This window comes from Ranitomeya imitator, chromosome 4 (genome assembly GCF_032444005.1).
Source record: "Ranitomeya imitator isolate aRanImi1 chromosome 4, aRanImi1.pri, whole genome shotgun sequence".
NCBI classification, from domain to species: Eukaryota; Metazoa; Chordata; class Amphibia; order Anura; family Dendrobatidae; genus Ranitomeya; species Ranitomeya imitator.
Window position 1 is genome coordinate 622,935,273 of NC_091285.1, and position 21,909 is coordinate 622,957,181.

Genomic DNA, 21,909 nt, shown 5'->3' on the forward strand with positions numbered 1-21,909 from the left:
AAACGCGACATGGCGTCCGATCTCAATTCCAGCCAATTCTACATTGAAAAAGTAAAACGGCACTCTTTCTCTTCCAAGCTCTGCGGTGCGCCCAAACAGTGGTTTACCCCCACATATTGGGTATCGACGTACTCAGGAGAAATTGCACAACAACTTTAGTGGTCTAATTTCTCCTGTTACCCTTGTGAAAATAAAAATTTGTGGGCAAAAAGATCATTTTTGTAGAAAAAATGCAATTTTTTTTTTTCACGGCTCTACGTTATAAACTTCTGTGAAGCACATGGGGGTTCAAAGTGCTCGCCACACATCTAGATAAGTTCCTTAAGGGGTCTAGTTTCCAAAATGGTGTCACTTGTGGGGGGTTTCCACTGTTTAGGCACATCAGGGGCTCTCCAAACGCGACATGGCGTCCAATCTCAATTCCAGCCAATTCTACATTGAAAAAGTAAAACGGCACTCCTTCTCTTCCAAGCTCTGCGGTGCGCCCTAACAGTTGTTTACCCCCACATATTGGGTATCAGCGTGCTCAGGAGAAATTGCTCAACAACTTTTGTGGTCTAATTTCTCCTGTTACCCTTGTGAAAATAAGAATTTGTGGGCGAAAAGATCATTTTTGTGTAAACAAAAGCGATTTTTTATTTTCACGGCTCTACGTTATAAACTTCTGTGAAGCACTTGGGGGTTCAAAGTGCTCACCACACATCTAGATAAGTTCCTTAAGGGGTCTAGTTTCCAAAATGGTGTCACTTGTGGGGAGTTTCCACTGTTTAGGTACATCAGGGGCTCTCTAAATGTGACATGGTGTCCGATCTCAATTCCAGCCAATTCTGCATTGAAAAAGTCAAACGGCGCTCCTTCACTTCTAAGTTCTGCGGTGCGCCCTAACAGTGGTTTACCCCCACATATGGGGTATTGGCGTATTCAGGAGAAATTGCATAACAAAATTTATGGTTACATTTCTGTTTTTACACTTGTGAAAATAAAAAAAATGGTTCTGAATTAAGATGTTTGCAAAAAAAAGTTAAATGTTCATTTTTTCCTTCCACATTGTTTCAGTTCCTGTGAAGCACGTAAAGGGTTAATAAACTTCTTGAATGTGGTTTTGAGAACCTTGTGGGGTGTAGTTTTTAGAATGGTGTCACACTTCATTATTTTCTATCATATAGACCCCTCAAAATGACTTCAAATGTGATGTGGTCCCTAAAAAAAAATGGTGTTGTAAAAATGAGAAATTGCTGGTCAACTTTTAACCCTTATAACTCCCTAACAAAAAAAAATTTTGTTTCCAAAATTGTGCTGATGTAAAGTAGACATGTGGGAAATGTTATTTATTAACTATTTTTCATGACATATCTCTCTGATTTAAGGGCATAAAAATACAAAGTTTGAAAATTGCAAAATGTTAAAAATTTTCGCCATATTTCCGTTTTTTTCATAAATAATCGCAAGTAATATCAAAGAAATGTTACCACTAACATGAAGTACAATATGTCACGAAAAAACAATCTCAGAATCAGCGGGATCCGTTGAAGCGTTCCAGAGTTATAACCTCATAAAGTGACAGTGGTCAGAATTGCAAAAATTGGCCTGGTCATTAAGTACCAAATTGGCTCTGTCACTAAGGGGTTAAGGCACTTCTGAAGCTGTCGGTGCCCTCCTCTTGTGAGTCTCCCTCTCACCCGTCGCCTGTTGTGGTAGATGGCCAGACCGAATATGAGGTGGAACAGGTGGTGGATTCTCGTATGCTCTGCCGTTCACTTCAGTACTTGGTCCATTGGAAAGGTTATGGTCCTGAGGACCGGTCATGGGTGCCGGCGCATTCGGTCCATGCTGATCGCTTGTTCCGGACCTTTCACGCTCGTCATTTAGGGAAGCCTGGGGGTCCGGTGGCCCCCCATTGAGAAGGGGGTACTTGTTGTGAATTCTGTGGTTAAGCTCCCTCTTGTGGTCATGAGTGGTACTTCGGCTGGTTCTGTCCATGAGCTTCCTCTGGTGGATGTGAGTGGGGCTGCGGCTTCTGAGTTTCCTTCCTCAGGTGACGAGGTTAAGTCGTTAGCTGCTGCTCTATTTAACTCCACCTAGTTCTTTGTTCCTAGCCTCCAGTCAATGTTCCAGTATTGGTCTTGCTCTCTCCTGGATCGTTCTTGTGGCCTGTCTGCCCTGCATAAGCTAAGTTCTGCTTGTGTTACTTTTGTTTGCTATTTTTTCTGTCCAGCTTGCTATATTGGTTTTTCTTGCTTGCTGGAAGCTCTGGGACGCAGAGGGAGCACCTCCGTACCGTTAGTCGGTGAGGAGGGTCTTTTTGCGCCCTCTGCGTGGTTGTTTGTAGGTTTTTGTGCTGACCGCAAAGCTATCTTTCCTATCCTCGGTCTATTCAGTAAGTCGGGCCTCACTTTGCTAAAATCTATTTCATCTCTGTGTTTGTATTTTCATCTTTACTCACAGTCATTATATGTGGGGGGCTGCCTTTTCCTTTGGGGAATTTCTCTGAGGCAAGGTAGGCTTATTTTTCTATCTTCAGGGCTAGCTAGTTTCTCAGGCTGTGCCCGAGGCGCCTAGGTCTGGTCAGGAGCGCTCCACGGCTACCTCTAGTGTGGTGTGATAGGATTAGGGATTGCGGTCAGCAGAGTTCCCACGTCTCAGAGCTCGTCCTATGTTATTAGTAACTATCAGGTCACTTTGTGTGCTCTTAACCACCAGGTCCATTGTGTTTCTGAATCACCAGTTCATAACAGTACTGGAGGCCCAAAGTACTAATGCGTCTCAATAGAGGGAAAGGAGAAGTTCTGAGACCATTTTTTTTTTCTCTGCACTGTGTTTTGTCTTTCTTTTCCCCTAGACATTTGGGTGGTTCAGGACACAGGTGTAGTGATGGACATTAAAGGTCTGTTTTCTTGTGTGGATCATCTCACTGCAAGAGTACAAAAAATTCAAGACATTGTGGTTCAGAAATCTATGTTAGAACCTAGAATTCCTATTCCTAATTTATTTTCTGGAGATAGAGCTAAGTTTCTGAATTTCAAAAATAATTGCAAACTGTTTCTGACTTTGAAACCCCGCTCCTCTGGTGACCCAGTTCAACAAGTTAAGATCATTATTTCTTTATTACGTGGCGACTAGTGTTGAGCGATACCGTCCGATACTTGAAAGTATCGGTATCGGATAGTATCGGCCGATACCCGAAAAATATCGGATATCGCCGATACCGATATCCGATACCAATACAAGTCAATGGGACATCAAGTATTGGAAGGTATTCTCATGGTTCCCAGGGTCTGAAGGAGAGGAAACTCTCCTTCAGGCCCTGGGATCCATAGGGATGTGTAAAATAAAGAATTAAAATAAAAAATATTGATATATTTACCTCTCCGGCGGCCCCTGAACTCAGCGCGGGTAACCGGCAGGTTTCTTTGTTCAAAATCAGCGCTTTTAGGACCTGAGAATCACGTCCCGGCTTCTGATTGGTCGCGGGCCGCCCATGTGACCGCCACGCGACCAATCACAAGCCGCGACGTCACCGCAAGCTATTAACGCGCTCATTTTTAAAAATGAGCGCGTTAATGACTTTCAAAGACGTAGCGGCTTGTGATTGGTCGCGTGGCCGCGACCAATCACAAGCCGCTACGTCTTTGAAAGTCATTAACGCGCTCATTTTTAAAAATGAGCGCGTTAATAGCTTGCGGTGACGTCGCGGCTTGTGATTGGTCGCGGCCACGCGACCAATCACAAGCCGCTACGTCTTTGAAAGCCATTAACGCGCTCATTTTTAAAAATGAGCGCGTTAATAGCTTGCGGTGACGTCGCGGCTTGTGATTGGTCGCGGCCACGCGACCAATCACAAGCCGCTACGTCTTTGAAAGCCATTAACGCGCTCATTTTTAAAAATGAGCGCGTTAATAGCTTGCGGTGACGTCGCGGCTTGTGATTGGTCGCGGCCACGCGACCAATCACAAGCCGCTACGTCTTTGAAAGCCATTAACGCGCTCATTTTTAAAAATGAGCGCGTTAATAGCTTGCGGTGACGTCGCGGCTTGTGATTGGTCGCGTGGCCGCAACCAATCACAAGCCGCTACGTCTTTGAAAGTCATTAACGCGCTCATTTTTCAAAAATGAGCGCGTTAATAGCTTGCGGTGACGTCGCGGCTTGTGATTGGTCGCGTGGCGGTCACATGGGCGGCCCGCGACCAATCAGAAGCCGGGACGTGATTCTCAGGTCCTAAAAGCGCTGATTTTGAACAACGAAGCCTGCCGGTTACCCGCGCTGAGTCCAGGGGCCGCCGGAGAGGTAAATATATCAATATTTTTTATTTTAATTCTTTATTTTACACATCTCTATGCATCCGATACCGATACCCGATACCACAAAAGTATCGGATCTCGGTATCGGAATTCCGATACCGCAAGTATCGGCCGATACCCGATACTTGCGGTATCGGAATGCTCAACACTAGTGGCGACCCTCAAGACTGGGCATTTTCCCTTGCGCCAGGAGATCCTGCATTATGTGATATTGATGCGTTTTTTCTGGCGCTCGGATTGCTTTATGATGAACCTAATTCAGTGGATCAGGCAGAGAAAAATTTGCTGGCTCTGTGTCAGGGTCAGGATGAGGTAGAGATATATTGTCAGAAGTTTAGGAAGTGGTCTGTGCTCACTCAATGGAATGAATGTGCGCTGGCAGCAATTTTCAGAAAGGGTCTCTCTGAAGCCCTTAAGGATGTCATGGTGGGATTTCCTATGCCTGCTGGTCTGAATGAGTATATGTCTTTGGCCATTCAGATCGATCGACGCTTACGTGAGCGTAAAACTGTGCACCATTTGGTGGTATTATCTGAGCATAAACCTGAACCTATGCAATGTGATAGGACTTTGACCAGAGCTGAACGGCAAGAACACAGACGTCGGAATGGGCTGTGTTTTTACTGTGGTGATTCCACTCATGCTATCTCCGATTGTCCTAAGCGCACTAAGCGGTTCGCAAGGTCTGCCACCATTGGTACAGTACAGTCGAAATTTCTTTTGTCCGTTACTTTGATCTGCTCTTTGTCATCCTATTCTGTCATGGAATTTGTGGATTCAGGCGCTGCCCTGAATTTGATGGACTTGGAGTTTGCTAGCCGCTGTGGGTTTTTCTTGGAGCCCTTGCAGTATCCTATTCCATTGAGGGGAATTGATGCTACGCCTTTGGCCAAGAATGAGCCCCAGGACTGGACCCAATTGACCATGTGCATGGCTCCTGCGCATCAGGAGGATATTCGCTTTTTGGTGTTGCATAATCTGCATGATGTGGTCGTTTTGGGGTTGCCATGGCTACAAGTCCATAACCCAGTATTGGATTGGAAATCTATGTCTGTGTCCAGCTGGGCTTGTCAGGGGGTACATGGTGATGTTCCATTTCTGTCTATTTCATCATCCACCCCTTCTGAGGTCCCAGAGTTCTTGTCGGATTACCGGGATGTATTTGATGAGCCCAAGTCCAATGCCCCACCTCCGCATAGGGATTGTGATTGTGCTATCGATTTGATTCCTGGTAGTAAGTTTCCTAAAGGTCGACTGTTTAATTTGTCTGTGCCTGAGCACGCCGCTATGCGGAGTTACGTAAAGGAATCCTTGGAGAAGGGTCATATTCGCCCGTCGTTGTCACCATTGGGAGCAGGGTTCTTTTTTGTGGCCAAGAAGGATGGTTCTTTGAGACCTTGTATTGATTACCGCCTTCTAAATAAAATCACGGTCAAATTTCAGTACCCCTTGCCGCTGCTGTCTGATTTGTTTGCTCGGATTAAGGGGGCTAGTTTGTTCACCAAGATAGATCTTCGTGGTGCGTATAATCTTGTGCGTATTAAACAGGGCGATGAATGGAAAACAGCATTTAATACGCCCGAGGGCCATTTTGAGTACCTGGTTATGCCATTCGGGCTTTCCAATGCTCCATCAGTATTTCAGTCCTTCATGCATGACATCTTCCGAGAGTACCTGGATAAATTCCTGATTGTATACTTGAATGATATTTTGGTCTTCTCGGATGATTGGGAGTCTCACGTGAAGCAGGTCAGAATGGTGTTCCAGGTCCTGCGTGCTAATTCTTTGTTTGTGAAGGGGTCAAAGTGTCTCTTTGGTGTTCAGAAGGTTTCATTTTTGGGTTTCATTTTTTCCCCTTCTACTATCGAGATGGACCCTGTTAAAGTTCAGGCCATTTATGATTGGACTCAGCCGACATCTCTGAAGAGTCTACAAAAAATCCTGGGCTTTGCTAATTTTTATCGTCGCTTCATCAATAACTTTTCTAGTATTGCTAAACCGTTGACTGATTTAACCAAGAAGGGTGCTGATGTGGTCAATTGGTCTTCTGCTGCTGTGGAAGCTTTTCAGGAGTTGAAGCGTCGTTTTTCTTCTGCCCCTGTATTGTGCCAGCCAGATGTTTCGCTCCCGTTCCAGGTCGAGGTTGATGCTTCTGAGATTGGAGCAGGGGCTGTTTTGTCGCAAAGAAGTTCTGATGGCTCAGTGATGAAACCGTGTGCCTTCTTTTCCAGGAAGTTTTCGCCTGCTGAGCGTAATTATGATGTTGGCAACCGAGAGTTGCTGGCCATGAAGTGGGCATTCGAGGAGTGGTGTCATTGGCTTGAAGGAGCTAAGCATCGCGTGGTGGTCTTGACTGATCACAAGAACTTGACTTATCTCGAGTCTGCCAAACGGTTGAATCCTAGACAGGCTCGTTGGTCGCTGTTTTTCTCCCGTTTTGACTTTGTGGTTTCGTACCTTCCGGGCTCTAAGAATGTGAAGGCGGATGCCCTGTCTAGGAGTTTTGTGCCCGACTCTCCGGGTTTGCCTGAGCCGGCGGGTATTCTCAAAGAGGGGGTAATTTTGTCTGCCATCTCCCCTGATTTGCGGCGGGTGCTGCAAAAATTTCAGGCTAATAGACCTGACCGTTGCCCAGCGGAGAAACTGTTTGTCCCTGATAAATGGACGAGTAGAGTTATCTCTGAGGTTCATTGTTCGGTGTTGGCTGGTCATCCTGGAATCTTTGGTACCAGAGATTTGGTGGCTAGATCCTTTTGGTGGCCATCTCTGTCGCGGGATGTGCGTTCGTTTGTGCAGTCCTGTGGGACTTGTGCTCGGGCTAAGCCCTGCTGTTCTCGTGCCAGTGGGTTGCTTTTGCCCTTGCCGGTCCCGAAGAGGCCCTGGACACATATCTCTATGGATTTTATTTCGGATCTCCCTGTCTCGCAAAAGATGTCGGTCATTTGGGTGGTTTGTGATCGCTTCTCTAAGATGGTCCATTTGGTACCCTTGTCTAAATTGCCTTCCTCCTCTGATTTGGTGGCATTGTTTTTCCAGCATGTGGTTCGTTTACATGGCATTCCGGAGAACATCATTTCGGACAGAGGTTCCCAGTTTGTTTCGAGGTTTTGGCGAGCCTTTTGTGCTAGGATGGGCATTGATTTGTCTTTTTCCTTGGCTTTCCATCCTCAGACAAATGGCCAAACTGAACGAACCAATCAGACCTTGGAAACATATCTGAGATGTTTTGTTTCTGCTGATCAGGATGATTGGGTGTCCTTTTTGCCTTTGGCTGAGTTCGCCCTTAATAATCGAGCCAGCTCGGCTACTTTGGTTTCTCCGTTTTTCTGCAATTCTGGTTTCCATCCTCGTTTCTCTTCAGGGCAGGTTGAGTCTTCGGACTGTCCTGGTGTGGATACTGTGGTGGATAGGTTGCAGCAGATTTGGACTCATGTAGTGGACAATTTGACATTGTCCCAGGAGAAGGCTCAACGTTTCGCTAACCGCAGGCGCTGTATGGGTCCCCGACTTCGTGTTGGGGATTTGGTTTGGTTGTCGTCTCGTTATATTCCTATGAAAGTTTCCTCTCCTAAGTTTAAGCCTCGTTTTATTGGTCCGTATAGGATTTCTGAGGTTCTTAATCCTGTGTCTTTTCGTTTGACCCTTCCAGCTTCTTTTTCCATCCATAATGTATTCCATAGATCATTGTTGCGGAGATACGTGGAACCTGTGGTCCCATCCGTTGATCCTCCTGCCCCGGTTTTGGTTGAGGGGGAGTTGGAGTATATAGTGGAGAAGATTTTGGATTCTCGTATTTCGAGACGGAAACTCCAGTACCTGGTTAAGTGGAAGGGTTATGGTCAGGAAGATTCCTGGGTCTTTGCCTCTGATGTTCATGCTGCCGATCTGGTTCGTGCCTTTCATTTGGCTCATCCTGGTCGGCCTGGGGGCTCTGGTGAGGGTTCGGTGACCCCTCCTCAAGGGGGGGGTACTGTTGTGAATTCTGTGGTCAAGCTCCCTCTTGTGGTCATGAGTGGTACTTCGGCTGGTTCTGTCCATGAGCTTCCTCTGGTGGATGTGAGTGGGGCTGCGGCTTCTGAGTTTCCTTCCTCAGGTGACGAGGTTAAGTCGTTAGCTGCTGCTCTATTTAACTCCACCTAGTTCTTTGTTCCTAGCCTCCAGTCAATGTTCCAGTATTGGTCTTGCTCTCTCCTGGATCGTTCTTGTGGCCTGTCTGCCCTGCATAAGCTAAGTTCTGCTTGTGTTACTTTTGTTTGCTATTTTTTCTGTCCAGCTTGCTATATTGGTTTTTCTTGCTTGCTGGAAGCTCTGGGACGCAGAGGGAGCACCTCCGTACCGTTAGTCGGTGCGGAGGGTCTTTTTGCGCCCTCTGCGTGGTTGTTTGTAGGTTTTTGTGCTGACCGCAAAGCTATCTTTCCTATCCTCGGTCTATTCAGTAAGTCGGGCCTCACTTTGCTAAAATCTATTTAATCTCTGTGTTTGTATTTTCATCTTTACTCACAGTCATTATATGTGGGGGGCTGCCTTTTCCTTTGGGGAATTTCTCTGAGGCAAGGTAGGCTTATTTTTCTATCTTCAGGGCTAGCTAGTTTCTCAGGCTGTGCCCGAGGCGCCTAGGTCTGGTCAGGAGCGCTCCACGGCTACCTCTAGTGTGGTGTGATAGGATTAGGGATTGCGGTCAGCAGAGTTCCCACGTCTCAGAGCTCGTCCTATGTTATTAGTAACTATCAGGTCACTTTGTGTGCTCTTAACCACCAGATCCATTGTGTTTCTGAATCACCAGTTCATAACAGATACTGTCATGGTCCAGTCCGGAGTTTATTTTCATCTTTCCTCTTTTCAGACTCGTCATGCGGGGGTTAATCTCATCAGCCTCATTCTTGAGCTAGCTGGGCTATTTCAGTCCCTCACAGCCTGCCTACCACTGTTAGTGATAGTTCATGCTTCCCAGCTTTAGCCCTTGACCTGTATCCTGATTTCAGTGATCCTTGTGGAGCGCCCCCAGACACAGGGCCACGCGTTTCGGTACCGGGCCTCTCTGGTTCGGTTCTGAGGCTGTCACGGTGGCTAGACCCGGTCCGCGACCCTGCTAAGGGGCGTCCAATGGAAGCAGTTAAGCAGTCTGTCAGGGGTTCATGACGCCACCTGTGGTGTTCTGTCAGGGTGACCGACGCTGCTATGGGGTCCACTGGGGTGATGGAATGGCAGCTGGATGGTATACCTTCCCACAGGTGAAGTATGTCCCCAGGGCTTCCCAGCAAGGTGGATGGTGATAGTGTGAGGTAGTCAATAATGAGGACACAAGGTTGCAGTCTCTTTACCTCTTTACTGAAGGCTTCAGGATCCTCTATCCAGAGTACGTTTAACAGGGCTCTCAGAGACCAGCCGGTCCGATGGGCACATCCAGAGTTTCCTTCACAGATGGAAATCGTTGCCTACCAATAGCGCCTGTGTGTTGTAGTCCTATACTGCTGAGCATTCGGAATAGTCCTCACAACTGCTGTTCTCGCTCGTTCGTTCTCTACAGCTCTCTCTCTCGTTCTTTGGTTCCAGATGTTACTAGTTTCTAACGTCCCCCAGGTATGCTATGGCTAGGACGCCACCCGTATGACGGGAAGGCTTGGAGGTCTTCCGGGACCCTAGAGACGCCTCTCTCCCAATGTTGCCCCCTATGTCTTCGTAGGTGTAGTAAGGTAGACAGCCAACCTATGACTAACTGTCCAGCGGAGTTTGAAGTAAGGCCTGAAGTCAGTTACTCCTACGGTGTTCCGGCCACCGACTACGCGCCTCAGTAAGATGTTGCCTCTCTCTCTCTCGGCACGACTCTTACTGGCTCTCCTTTGTGCTTGATCTTGTTTACACGGTTCCACAATATCCTTCCCTTCGTGTCTCTTTCTTAGGATACCGCCGCAGGGTGTGCAGGCACGGTTCCGTTACGTTCTGTTCTGTTCGCTAGGCACCTGCCAGGTTCCCACGCCCGACAGGGGCCCACCTGTGCATTCTCCCTGCAACACCCCCTGCCACGGGATGTTGCCAGAATCCAACCCAGTCAGCTTCTGAGTCACTAACTTACTCCCCAGCCTCTAGTTTTACCAGTGTGAGGAATGGCCCAATAAATAAAGCCTTTTTCTCCCCCTAATGGCCGGAGTGTGAAGTGTAATGTGTTCTGGTGATACCTGGTCAGGAGAACTCCTTAGTGCCATCAGACGTACCGCTACTCCCCTTAGCGGCAGAGTGCCATACTGCAACGACCAGGTCTCTGGGGCGCTGCACTTGTGTCTCTGTCTGCCTGTACCCGTGTATGACTGGATCTGTTCCCTGGACTTCGGCTCTTGCTTTCTGTCTCTGATACCACATTACCCTCCTGGTTCTGACTTTGCTTGTACCCCGACTTTGTCTTACGTCTCACGATTTGGTTACCATGTTCCCGGTAGGCTCTGATTCCTTGCATGTCCCTGAGTATTCTTCTGACTGCCCCTGTGTACAGTGCTGATATCTTTGTGTATGATTTTTTCTTGTCTGACTTCTCTCATAACCTGTGACACCTGTGCCTGAGCTCTGTGTTACTTCGCTTAATGTTTAACCTCTCTTCCCTCACCAGCTCCCCCTGGTGGAGGTTTCATTACAACCGCCCCCCCCCCCTTAAAACAGTATACTTAAAAAATAAAATAAATACGCCACTGCAGTAATAATATCCCTTAATTAGCCCCTATGGTAACAATATCTCCAATCCTGGCCCCCGTGTGTCTCATTCCTGGCTCCAGCCATATGTTCTCGCATCCTGCCCTCATGAGTATCCATTCTACCCCATATGATCTCCCCATCCTGCCCCATATGATCGCCCCATATGATCTCCCCATCCTGCCCAATATGATCTTCCCATCCTAACCCATCTGTCTCCATCGTATCCATCCTGCCCCATGATCCTGCACGATGTGTCTCCAATCCTGCCCCCAGTGTCTCCAATCATGCCCCCATGTCTTTCATTCTGCCCCGTGTCTCCAATCATGCCCATATCTCCATTCTGCCCCCAGTGTCTCCAGCATTTCTGCCCCCAGTATCTCCAGCATTTCTGCCCCCAGTATCTCCAGCATTCTGCCTCCAGTGTCCAGCATTCTGCCCCCAGTGTCCAGCATCTCTGCCCCATTGTGTTCAGCATCTCTGTCCCAGTGTGCCCAGCATCTCTGCCCCAGTGTTTCCAGCATCTCTGCCCCACTGTGTCCAGCATCTCTACCCTCAATGTTCAGCATCTCTGCCCCAGTGTGTCCAGCACCTCTGCTCCCAATGTCCAGCATCTCTGCCTCCAATGTCCAGCATCTCTGCCCCCAATTTCCAGCATCTCTGCCCCAGTGTGTCCAGCATCTTTGCCCCAGTGTGTCCAGCATCTCTGCCCCAGTGTGTCCAGCATCTCTCCTCCAGTGTGCCCAGCATCTCTGCCACAGTGTGCACAGCATCTCTGCCCTAGTGTGTCCAGCATCTCTGCCCCAGTGTGTCCAGCATTTCTGCCCCAGTGTGTCCAGCATCTCTGCCCCAGCATGTCCAGCACCTCTGCTCCCAATGTCCAGCATCTCTGCCTCCAATGTCCAGCATCTCTGCCCCCAATTTCCAGCATCTCTGCCCCAGTGTGTCCAGCATCTCTGCCCCAGTGTGTCCAGCATCTCTGCTCCAGTGTGCCCAGCATCTCTGCCACAGTGTGCCCAGCATCTCTGCCCTAGTGTGTCCAGCATCTCTGCCCCAGTGTGTCCAGCATTTCTGCCCCAGTGTGTCCAGCATCTCTGCCCCAGCATGTCCAGCATCTCTGCCCCAGTGTGTCCAGCATCTCTGCCCCCAGGGTGTCCAGCATCTCTGCCCCCAGGGTGTCCAGCATCTCTGCCCCCAGGGTGTCCAGCATCTCTGCCCCCAGGGTGTCCAGAATTTCTGCCCCAGTGTGTCCAGCATCTCTGCCCCAGTGTGTCCAGCATCTCTGCCCCAGGGTGTCCAGCATCTCTGCCCCCAGGGTGTCCAGCATTTCTGCCCCAGTGTGTCCAGCATCTCTGCCCCCAGTGTGTCCAGCATCTTTGCCCCAGTGTGTCCAGCATCTCTGCCCCCAGTGTGTCCAGCATCTCTGCCCCAGTGTGTCCAGCATCTCTGCCCCAGTGTGTCCAGCATCTCTGCCCCAGTGTGTCCAGCATCTCTGCCCCAGTGTGTCCAGCATCTCTGCCCCCAATGTCCAGCATTTCTGCCCCAGCATGTCCAGCATTTCTGCCCCAGCGTGTCCAGCATTTCAGCCCCAGCGTGTCCAGCATTTCAGCCCCAGTGTGTCCAGCATCTCTGCCCCAGTGTGTCCAGCATCTCTGCCCCCAATGTCCAGCATTTCTGCCCCAGCATGTCCAGCATTTCTGCCCCAGCGTGTCCAGCATTTCAGCCCCAGTGTGTCCAGCACCTCTGCTCCCAATGTCCAGCATCTCTGCCTCCAATGTGTCCAGCATCTCTGCCCCAGTGTGTCCAGCATCTCTGCCCCAGTGTGTCCAGCATCTCTGCCCCAGTGTGTCCAGCATCTCTGCCCCAGTGTGTCCAGCATCTCTGCCCCCAATGTCCAGCATTTCTGCCCCAGCATGTCCAGCATTTCTGCCCCAGCGTGTCCAGCATTTCAGCCCCAGTGTGTCCAGCACCTCTGCTCCCAATGTCCAGCATCTCTGCCTCCAATGTCCAGCATCTCTGCCCCCAATTTCCAGCATCTCTGCCCCAGTGTGTCCAGCATCTCTGCCCCAGTGTGTCCAGCATCTCTGCTCCAGTGTGCCCAGCATCTCTGCCACAGTGTGCCCAGCATCTCTGCCCCAGTGTGTCCAGCATTTCTGCCCCAGTGTGTCCAGCATCTCTGCCCCAGCATGTCCAGCATCTCTGCCCCAGTGTGTCCAGCATCTCTGCCCCCAGGGTGTCCAGCATCTCTGCCCCCAGGGTGTCCAGCATCTCTGCCCCCAGGGTGTCCAGCATCTCTGCCCCCAGGGTGTCCAGAATTTCTGCCCCAGTGTGTCCAGCATCTCTGCCCCAGTGTGTCCAGCATCTCTGCCCCAGGGTGTCCAGCATCTCTGCCCCCAGGGTGTCCAGCATTTCTGCCCCAGTGTGTCCAGCATCTCTGCCCCAGTGTGTCCAGCATTTCTGCCCCAGTGTGTCCAGCATCTCTGCCCCAGCATGTCCAGCATCTCTGCCCCAGTGTGTCCAGCATCTCTGCCCCCAGGGTGTCCAGCATCTCTGCCCCCAGGGTGTCCAGCATCTCTGCCCCCAGGGTGTCCAGCATCTCTGCCCCCAGGGTGTCCAGAATTTCTGCCCCAGTGTGTCCAGCATCTCTGCTCCAGTGTGCCCAGCATCTCTGCCACAGTGTGCCCAGCATCTCTGCCCCAGCATGTCCAGCATCTCGGCCCCAGTGTGTCCAGCATCTCTGCCCCCAGGGTGTCCAGCATCTCTGCCCCCAGGGTGTCCAGCATCTCTGCCCCCAGGGTGTCCAGCATCTCTGCCCCCAGTGTGTCCAGAATTTCTGCCCCAGTGTGTCCAGCATCTCTGCCCCAGTGTGTCCAGCATCTCTGCCCCAGGGTGTCCAGCATCTCTGCCCCCAGGGTGTCCAGCATTTCTGCCCCAGTGTGTCCAGCATCTCTGCCCCCAGTGTGTCCAGCATCTTTGCCCCAGTGTGTCCAGCATCTCTGCCCCCAGTGTGTCCAGCATCTCTGCCCCAGTGTGTCCAGCATCTCTGCCCCAGTGTGTCCAGCATCTCTGCCCCAGTGTGTCCAGCATCTCTGCCCCCAATGTCCAGCATTTCTGCCCCAGCATGTCCAGCATTTCTGCCCCAGCGTGTCCAGCATTTCAGCCCCAGCGTGTCCAGCATTTCAGCCCCAGTGTGTCCAGCATCTCTACCCTCAATGTCCAGCATCTCTGCCCCAGTGTGTCCAGCATTCTGCCCCAGTGTGTCCAGCATTCTGCCCGGGGCCCCCTGGATCGCCTCTCTAAAAAAAAAAACACGAGTTCTTACCTGGTCGCGCTCCTGCAGCGGGCGAAGCTCACTCCCTCCACGCAGGTGAAGAGCGTACTCGCCGGCGGCTGACAATGATGTCAGACGCCGGCGAAGTGCGTGCTGCGGCTCAAGTCACCTTCCAGCCTCCGATTGGCTGGCGGCTGTTAACTATATAGCATGCCGCAGTGCCTGTAGGGGGGGCCCGGTGAACAGATGAGACGGGGCGTGATGGTGGCCCCCTCTGCCCACCAGGCCCCATACGCCAGTCAGGGCAGTAATGCCCTGATGGGGGCCCTGTATAGTGGAATGCGTTGAGAACAATAGAACCTAAAACTTATCAACGTAAATCACAACTAATATCCCACGGAGGTCTGGAGTTGGAATGATGCTCAAAATAAAAGTGGAAAATGATGTTACAAGCTGATCCAACTTCAGTGGAAATGCCTCAAGACAAGGAAATGATGCTCTGTAGTGTGTGTGGCCTCCACGTGCCTGTATGACCTCCCTACAATGCCTGGGCATGCTCCTGAAGAGGCGGCGGATTGTCTCCTGAGGGATCTCCCAGACCTGGACTAAAGCATCCGCCAACTCCTGGACAGTCTGTGGTGCGATGGTGCGAGACATGATGTCCCATATGTGTTCAATCAGATTCAGGTCTGGGGAATGGGTGGGCCAGCCCATAGCTTCAATGCCTTCATCTTGCCTTCAACTGCTGACACACTCCAACCACATGAGGTCTGGCATTGTCCTGCATTAGGAGGAACCCAGGGCAAACTACAAAAGCTTATGGTCTCATAAGGGGTCTGAGGATCTCATCTCGGTACCTAATGGCAGTCAGGCTACCTCTGGCAAGCACATGGAGAACTGTGCGGCCCTCCAAAGAAATGCCACCTCACACCATTACTGACCCACTGCAAACCGGTCATGCTGAAGGATGTTGCAGGCAGCAGATCACTCTCCACGGTGTCTCCAGACTCTGTCATGTCTGTCACATGTGCTCAGTGTGAACCTGCTTTCATCTGTGAAGAGCACAGGGCACCAGTGGCGAATTTGCCAATCTGTGGCAAATGCCAAGCGCCCTGCACAGTGTTGGGTTGTGAGCACAATCCCTGTCTGTGGACGTCTGGCACTCAGACCATCCTCATGGAGTCGGTTTCTAACCCTTTGTGCAGACACATGCACATTTGTGGCCTGCTGGAGGTCATTTTGCAGGGTTCTGGCAGTGCTCCTCCTGTTCCTCCTTGCACAAAGGCTGAGGTAACAGTCCTGCTGCTGGGTTGTTGCCCTAAGGCCCCCTCCATATCTCCTGGTGTACTGGCCTGTCTCTGGTAGCGCATCCAGCCTCTGGACACTACACTGACAGACACAGCAAACCTTCTTGCGACAGCTCGCATTGATGTGCTATCCTGGATGAGCTGCAGTACCTGGGCGACTTGTGTGGGTTGTAGGCTATGGGTTGAACTAGATGAACTTATAGTCTTCCTTCAACCTTAATAACTATGTAACTATGTAGAGTCCGTCTCATGCTACCACGAGTGTGAAAGCACAACTAACATACAAAAGTGACCAAAACATCATCCAGAAAGCATTGGTACTGAGATGTGGTCTGTGGTCCCCACCTGCAGAACCTCTCCTTTGTGTGTCTTGATAATTGCAAATAATTTCCATGATGTCTTTTCCGTTTTCTCAACAGCATGTGAAATTGATTGTCAAACAGTGTTGCTTCCTAAGTGGACAGTTTCACAGAAGTTTGATTTACTTGGAGTTATATTCTGTTGTTTAAGTGTTCCCTTTATTTTTTGAGCAGTGTATATACATATAGACAGCGGGGACGGGAGCAGGTATATACTGCACTGATATATCTATCTACTGCACTAATATATATATAATATATAAAGCTGAATGTGTGTGTGTATGGGTGTGTGTGTGTGTGTGTATGTGTGTATGTCCGGGATTGGCATCTGCACCGTTGCAGCTACAGCCACAAAATTTTGCACAGTCACACGTCTGGACCCCGAGAGCGTCATAAGCTATGTTGTGAGGCGAAATTTTAACCCCGCGCGTTCCAATTCACCAAACAATTTTGCCCCTATCTACATAATGGGGAAAAAGTGAAAGGAAAAGTGTTGGAGGCGTCGCAGCTACAGCCACAAAATTTTGCACAGTCACACGTCTGGACCCCGAGAGCGTCATAGGCTATGTTGGGAGGTGAAATTTTAACCCCGCGCTTTCCAATTCACCAAACAATTTTGCTCCTATCTACATAATGGGAAAAAATGAAAGGAAAACTGTAGGAGGCAAATTGACAGCTGCCAGATGTGAACAAGGGGGACTTAAAGAATGAGAGCGATGGTGCCAAAGAGTATATACCGTACAGTTGCTAAGGTGGGGCCCCGACATGGGATACTCACCACACACGGGGATACGAACACACACACAAAATGCGCCACACACTACCACGTGCTTGAACACATATTACCCTCAGCACACATTTTACCACAAATACACCAACCTCGCCACATAAAAGTCAAAACACAAAAGTCGCCGCTCAAAACTCGCCACGCGCAGAACTCGCCACATGCAAAAACTAGGCTCTTGCAAAACTCGCCACAAGTGCAAAACTGACCTCATGGAAAACTCGCCACATGCAAAACTTGCACACGCCGAAAAATTGCCACATGCACAAAAGTTGCAACACATGCAAAAGTTGCCTCACACAAAACTTGCACATACTCAAAAGGCAACACACATAAAACTCGCCACGCGCAAAACTCGCCATGCGCAAAACTTGCTGCACACAACTTGCTACACTAACCTGTCACATGCAACTCGACACACAGAAAGTTGCTACACGCATGTTGCCACACAAAACTCATCTCACATAAGTCGCTACATGCATGTCGCCACACGCAACTCAACACACACAACTTGACAAACGAAACTCGCCCTAAAACACACACAAGTCTGGTATTATCCTTCAAAAATAAAAATCTGATTAATAAGCAGACAAACTACAACAAATGTACCATATAGGAAATACGGCAGCTGTCAGTCACATGACCTGTCTATTATGTGTATGTGTGAGCTAATATATACTGCCAGGGGGAGGGCTTCCTGTTGGCTGGGGATTTATCAGGCTGCCAATTTAGCTTACAAATACTGAGGTAAAAATACTGAGCAAATAACGTGTGAACAAGGTCTAATACAGGAGGAGATGACACACAGGTATATACTATATACAGGGGAGATGACACACAGATATATACTATATACAGGAGAGATGACACACAGGTATATACTATATAGAGGAGGAGATGACATACAGGTACATATACTGGAGGAGATGACATACAGGCATATACTATATACAGGAGGAGATGACACACAGGTATATACTATATACAGGAGCAGATGACCTACAGGTATATACTATATACAGGAGGAGATGACATACAGTTATATGCTATATATAGAAGATGACATGCAGGTATATACTATATACAGGAGGAGATGACACACAGATATATACTATATACAGGGGAGATGACACACAGGTATATACTATATACAAGAGGAGATGACATACAGGTATATACTATATATAGAAGGAGATGACATACAGGTATATACTGTATATAGGAAGAGAGGACATACAGGTATATACTATATATAGGAGGAGATGACATACAGGTATTTACTATATATAGGGGAGATGACACACAGATATATACTATATACAGGAGGAGATGACATACAGGTATATACTATATATAGAAGGAGATGACATTCAGGTATATACTATATATAGGGGAGATGACACACAGCAGGTATATACTATATACAGGGGAGATGACATACAGGTATATACTATATACAGGAGATGACATACAGATGTATACTATATATAAGGGAGATGACAAACATGTATATACTGAGGTGATGAGGTGAAAATGAGAGGTGTGAGGTGAAAATGAAAAGGTGTGAGTGCAAAATGAGAGGAGTGAGGAAAAATAGTTGAGTGATCAGAAAATGACAGATGTGAGGTTGAAATGACAAGTGTTAGGGGGAGAATGAGAGGAGTGAGGGAGAAAATGAGAGATGTGAGGGGGAAAATGAAAGATGTGATTGGGAAAATGAGAGGCGTGATGGGAAAATAAGAGAAGTGAAGTGCTATAACTAACCACAGATATTTACTATGCCCAGGCAACGCCAGGCTCTTCAGCTAGTATCTATATATATAATTGCCTAAGGGTTTTTCCGTCTGTCTGTCTGTCTGTCTTTCTGTCTGTCTGTCTGTCCTGGAAATCCCACGTCTCTGATTGGTCGAGGCCGCCAGGCCTCGACCAATCAGCGACGGGCACAGTATCGACGTAGAAATCCCGCGTCTCTGATTGGTCGAGGCCGCCAGGCCTCAACCAATCAGCGATGGGCACAGCGACGATGATGTCATAAAGGACGTAGACATCCCGCTTCTCTGATTGGTCGAGGCCGCCAGGCCTCGACCAATCAGAGACGGGCACAGCGACGATGATGTCATAATGGTTGCCATGGCGAAGATGATGCCATAAAGGTTGCCTCAACCAATCAGCGACGGACACAGTCTGCCGCGAATTCTGGAATCATCATTGTCCATATACTACGGGGACATGCATATTCTAGAATACCCGATGCGTTAGAATTGGGCCACAATCTAGTATATATATATATACAGACAGCGGGGACAGGAGCAGGTACATACAGATGTATACTGTACAGAGGCGTAGCTAGGGTTTTGGTCCGGGGGGGGCGAAGCTTCTGAGTGGGCCCCTAACCAGGTAACCTTGTTTACAACTCGATGGCTCCCCCTAATAGTGGAGGAGAACCTCAGCAGATGACCGCGCTGTTACTGAAGATAATCTCTATATAACGACCAACAAGGATATTACCGCCAAATGGTCAGTGGTAGATACCAGCCCTACAGAGCATATAAGAGATCACAGCACAGTTCTAGATATTGACTTACCATTGACGTTCTTTATGATGGAATCGTCACTTTTCCCATCTTTTCCATCTGGCCCAGACCGACATGACAACCTCTTCCAGCTACAACTCGTCTGCAGAGAAAACAACAAAGACATATTTCACTTCTCACATTCCAGCGCCATCACCATCTATTCCCAACCTGCACAAACTCCTCATCCTGCTGATACCCCAATACTGAGCCGCTGCTGTCGTATGTGTCCCTATTACTGCACCTGATACCCCAATTCTGAAGGTAATCTTCCGAAACGTGTCGGGGTACGCGATTACAGGACCCAGCTGCCCTTAAGGGTATACACCCATTATTATTTATGCCCCCTCAGCACATAGCACTTTATGGATTTTTGAGCACATGTTTTTGTCTGCTGTGGGTATATAACATTAAAAGACGTATAATCACTACTCCCCTGTTCTTGGAGCACATAGCACTTGTTTAAAATGGTTTGTGCACATGCTTTGCCGGCTGTTGGCCTTTAGCACATTGCACTTTATGTATTATATAGATACAGGCAATATGCGGTGGACTGAGGCACACCGTTTAATTTCTAGTAATATTTAATTGATTTTTGTTCTCTTTTTCTTTTTCTGGGGGACTATTTATGTGGATACCTGGGCACCGATAATATCCTCCTCCATGCTTTATGGTGGGAACCAGGCACGTAGAGTCCATCCGTTCACCTTTTCTGTGTCGCACAAAGACACGGTGGTTGGAACCAAAGATCTCAAACTTGGACTCATCAGACCAAAGCACAGAATTCCACTGGTCTAATGTCCATTCCTTGTGTTCTTTAGCCCAAACAAGTCTCTTCTGCTTGTTGCCTGTCCTTAGCAGTGGTTTCCTAGCAGCTATTTTACCATGAAGGCCTGCTGCACAAAGTCTCCTCTTAATAGTTGTTGTAGAGATGTGTCTGCTGCTAGAACTCTGTGTGGCATTTGACCTGGTCTCTAATCTGAGCTGCTGTTAACCTGCGATTTCTGAGGCTGGTGACTCGGATAAACTTATCCTCAGAAGCAGAAGTGACTCTTGGTCTTCCTTTCCTGGGGCGGTCCTCATGTGAGCCAGTTTCTTTGTAGCGCTTGATGGTTTTTGCCACTGCAATTGGGGACACTTCAAAGTTTTCCCAATTTTTCAGACTGACTGACCTTCATTTCTTAAAGTAATGATGGCCACTCCTTTTTCTTTACTTAGCTGCTTTTTTCTTGCCATAATACAAATTCTAACAGTCTATTCAGTAGGACTATCAGCTGTGTATGCACCAGACTTGTGCACAACACAACTGATGGTCCCAGCCCCATTTATAAGGCAAGAAATCCCACTTACTAAACCTGACAGGGCACACCTGTGCAGTGAAAACTATTCCCGGTGACTACCTCTTGAAGCTCATCAAGAAAATGTCAAGAGTGTGCAAAGCAGTCATCAAAGCAAAAGGTGGCAACTTTGAAGAACCTAGAATATAAGACATAATTTCAGTTGTTTCACACTTTTTTGTTAAGTATATAATTCCACATGTGTTAATTCATAGTTTTGATGCAGGTCGCATGTGTGACCTTTCTAAATATTTTTAAGTGCATTTTTCTTGTGTGTTTAATTAAATAAAGCTGTGTCAATTTTACATCATATCTGTGTCTCCGGTGATCCCTTTTGTATGACCTATTCTTTTCTCTTCAGTTTTTAGTATTTAGGCAAATCTGTCACGAGTGTGTCAGAGGCTGTAGATAGTCGCACTGCATCTGGCTGCAGAAGGCCTTCTTAACGCTTCTGGCTCTTTGACTCAGTGGCAAACTCTGTCCAGCTCTAATTGACACACCTGGACCTGGGTGTTAAAGACTCCCAGTGAGCTGCTGGGAGTTACCGATGATATTGCCATTTCCCTCTGTTGAGGCATGTAGCTATAGCATTTGGCTATCTTCCTCTTTTGGTGTTGCTGGAGGACGTCTGTGTTACATCTTTGAGTCTTCTCAAGATAAATGTTCCCCTTGTTTGTCTTCCCCAGTTGTCTTTAGTGGTAGTGGGGATTGACTAGCGCACATCCTGTCCTTCATTCCTTATCGCCAGGGTAAGGCAGGGATTAGGTTCCTGCTCGGCGATAGGTGCAGAACCTATATAGGGTTGTTTAGGGCAGACAGAGTGACATTAGATCTGCCTAGGGGTCTCCACTATCCCCATAATAATAATATTTATTTTTATATAGCGCTAACATATTCCACAGCGCTTTACAGTTTACCCACATTATCATCTCTGTCCCCGATGAGGCTCACAATCTAAATTCCCTATCAGTATATCTTTCGAATGTGGGAGGAAACCAGAGTACCCGGAAGAAACCCACGCAAACACAGGGAGAACATACAAATTCCGCAGTGCTAACCACTGAGACACCGTGCAGCCCTTCCCTAGTATTGGGTTCCCTTGCCATTATCCCTTTGTGTTGCACTAAGTCTTTCCTACACTGTGCGTGACAACATCAGGGACTCTGCAAACATGACATGGCACATATCTATTCCAGACAATTTTGCATTCCACAAGTCAAGTGGCTCTCCTTCCCTTCCGAGCCCTGCCGTCTACCCAAACTATAATTTTTCACCACATATAGGGTATCGGCATGCTC

The 21,909-nt window shown here is 48.4% G+C and overlaps 2 protein-coding genes across 2 annotated transcripts in view; one reads left to right on the forward strand and one right to left on the reverse strand.

The window, feature by feature from the left end:
• Positions 1 to 19,887, reverse strand: part of LOC138674298 (uncharacterized) — a 44,643-nt gene extending 24,756 nt beyond the window's left edge. Inside the window, exon 1 of the mRNA XM_069762161.1 lies at positions 19,287 to 19,887. Within this exon, the coding sequence (XP_069618262.1) occupies positions 19,287 to 19,401 (115 nt within the window). The 5' untranslated portion in view covers positions 19,402 to 19,887. The remainder of the gene's footprint in view (positions 1 to 19,286) is intronic.
• Positions 1 to 21,909, forward strand: part of SH2D6 (SH2 domain containing 6) — a 178,981-nt gene that overhangs the window by 52,056 nt on the left and 105,016 nt on the right. The gene's annotated exons all lie outside the window — the stretch shown is intronic.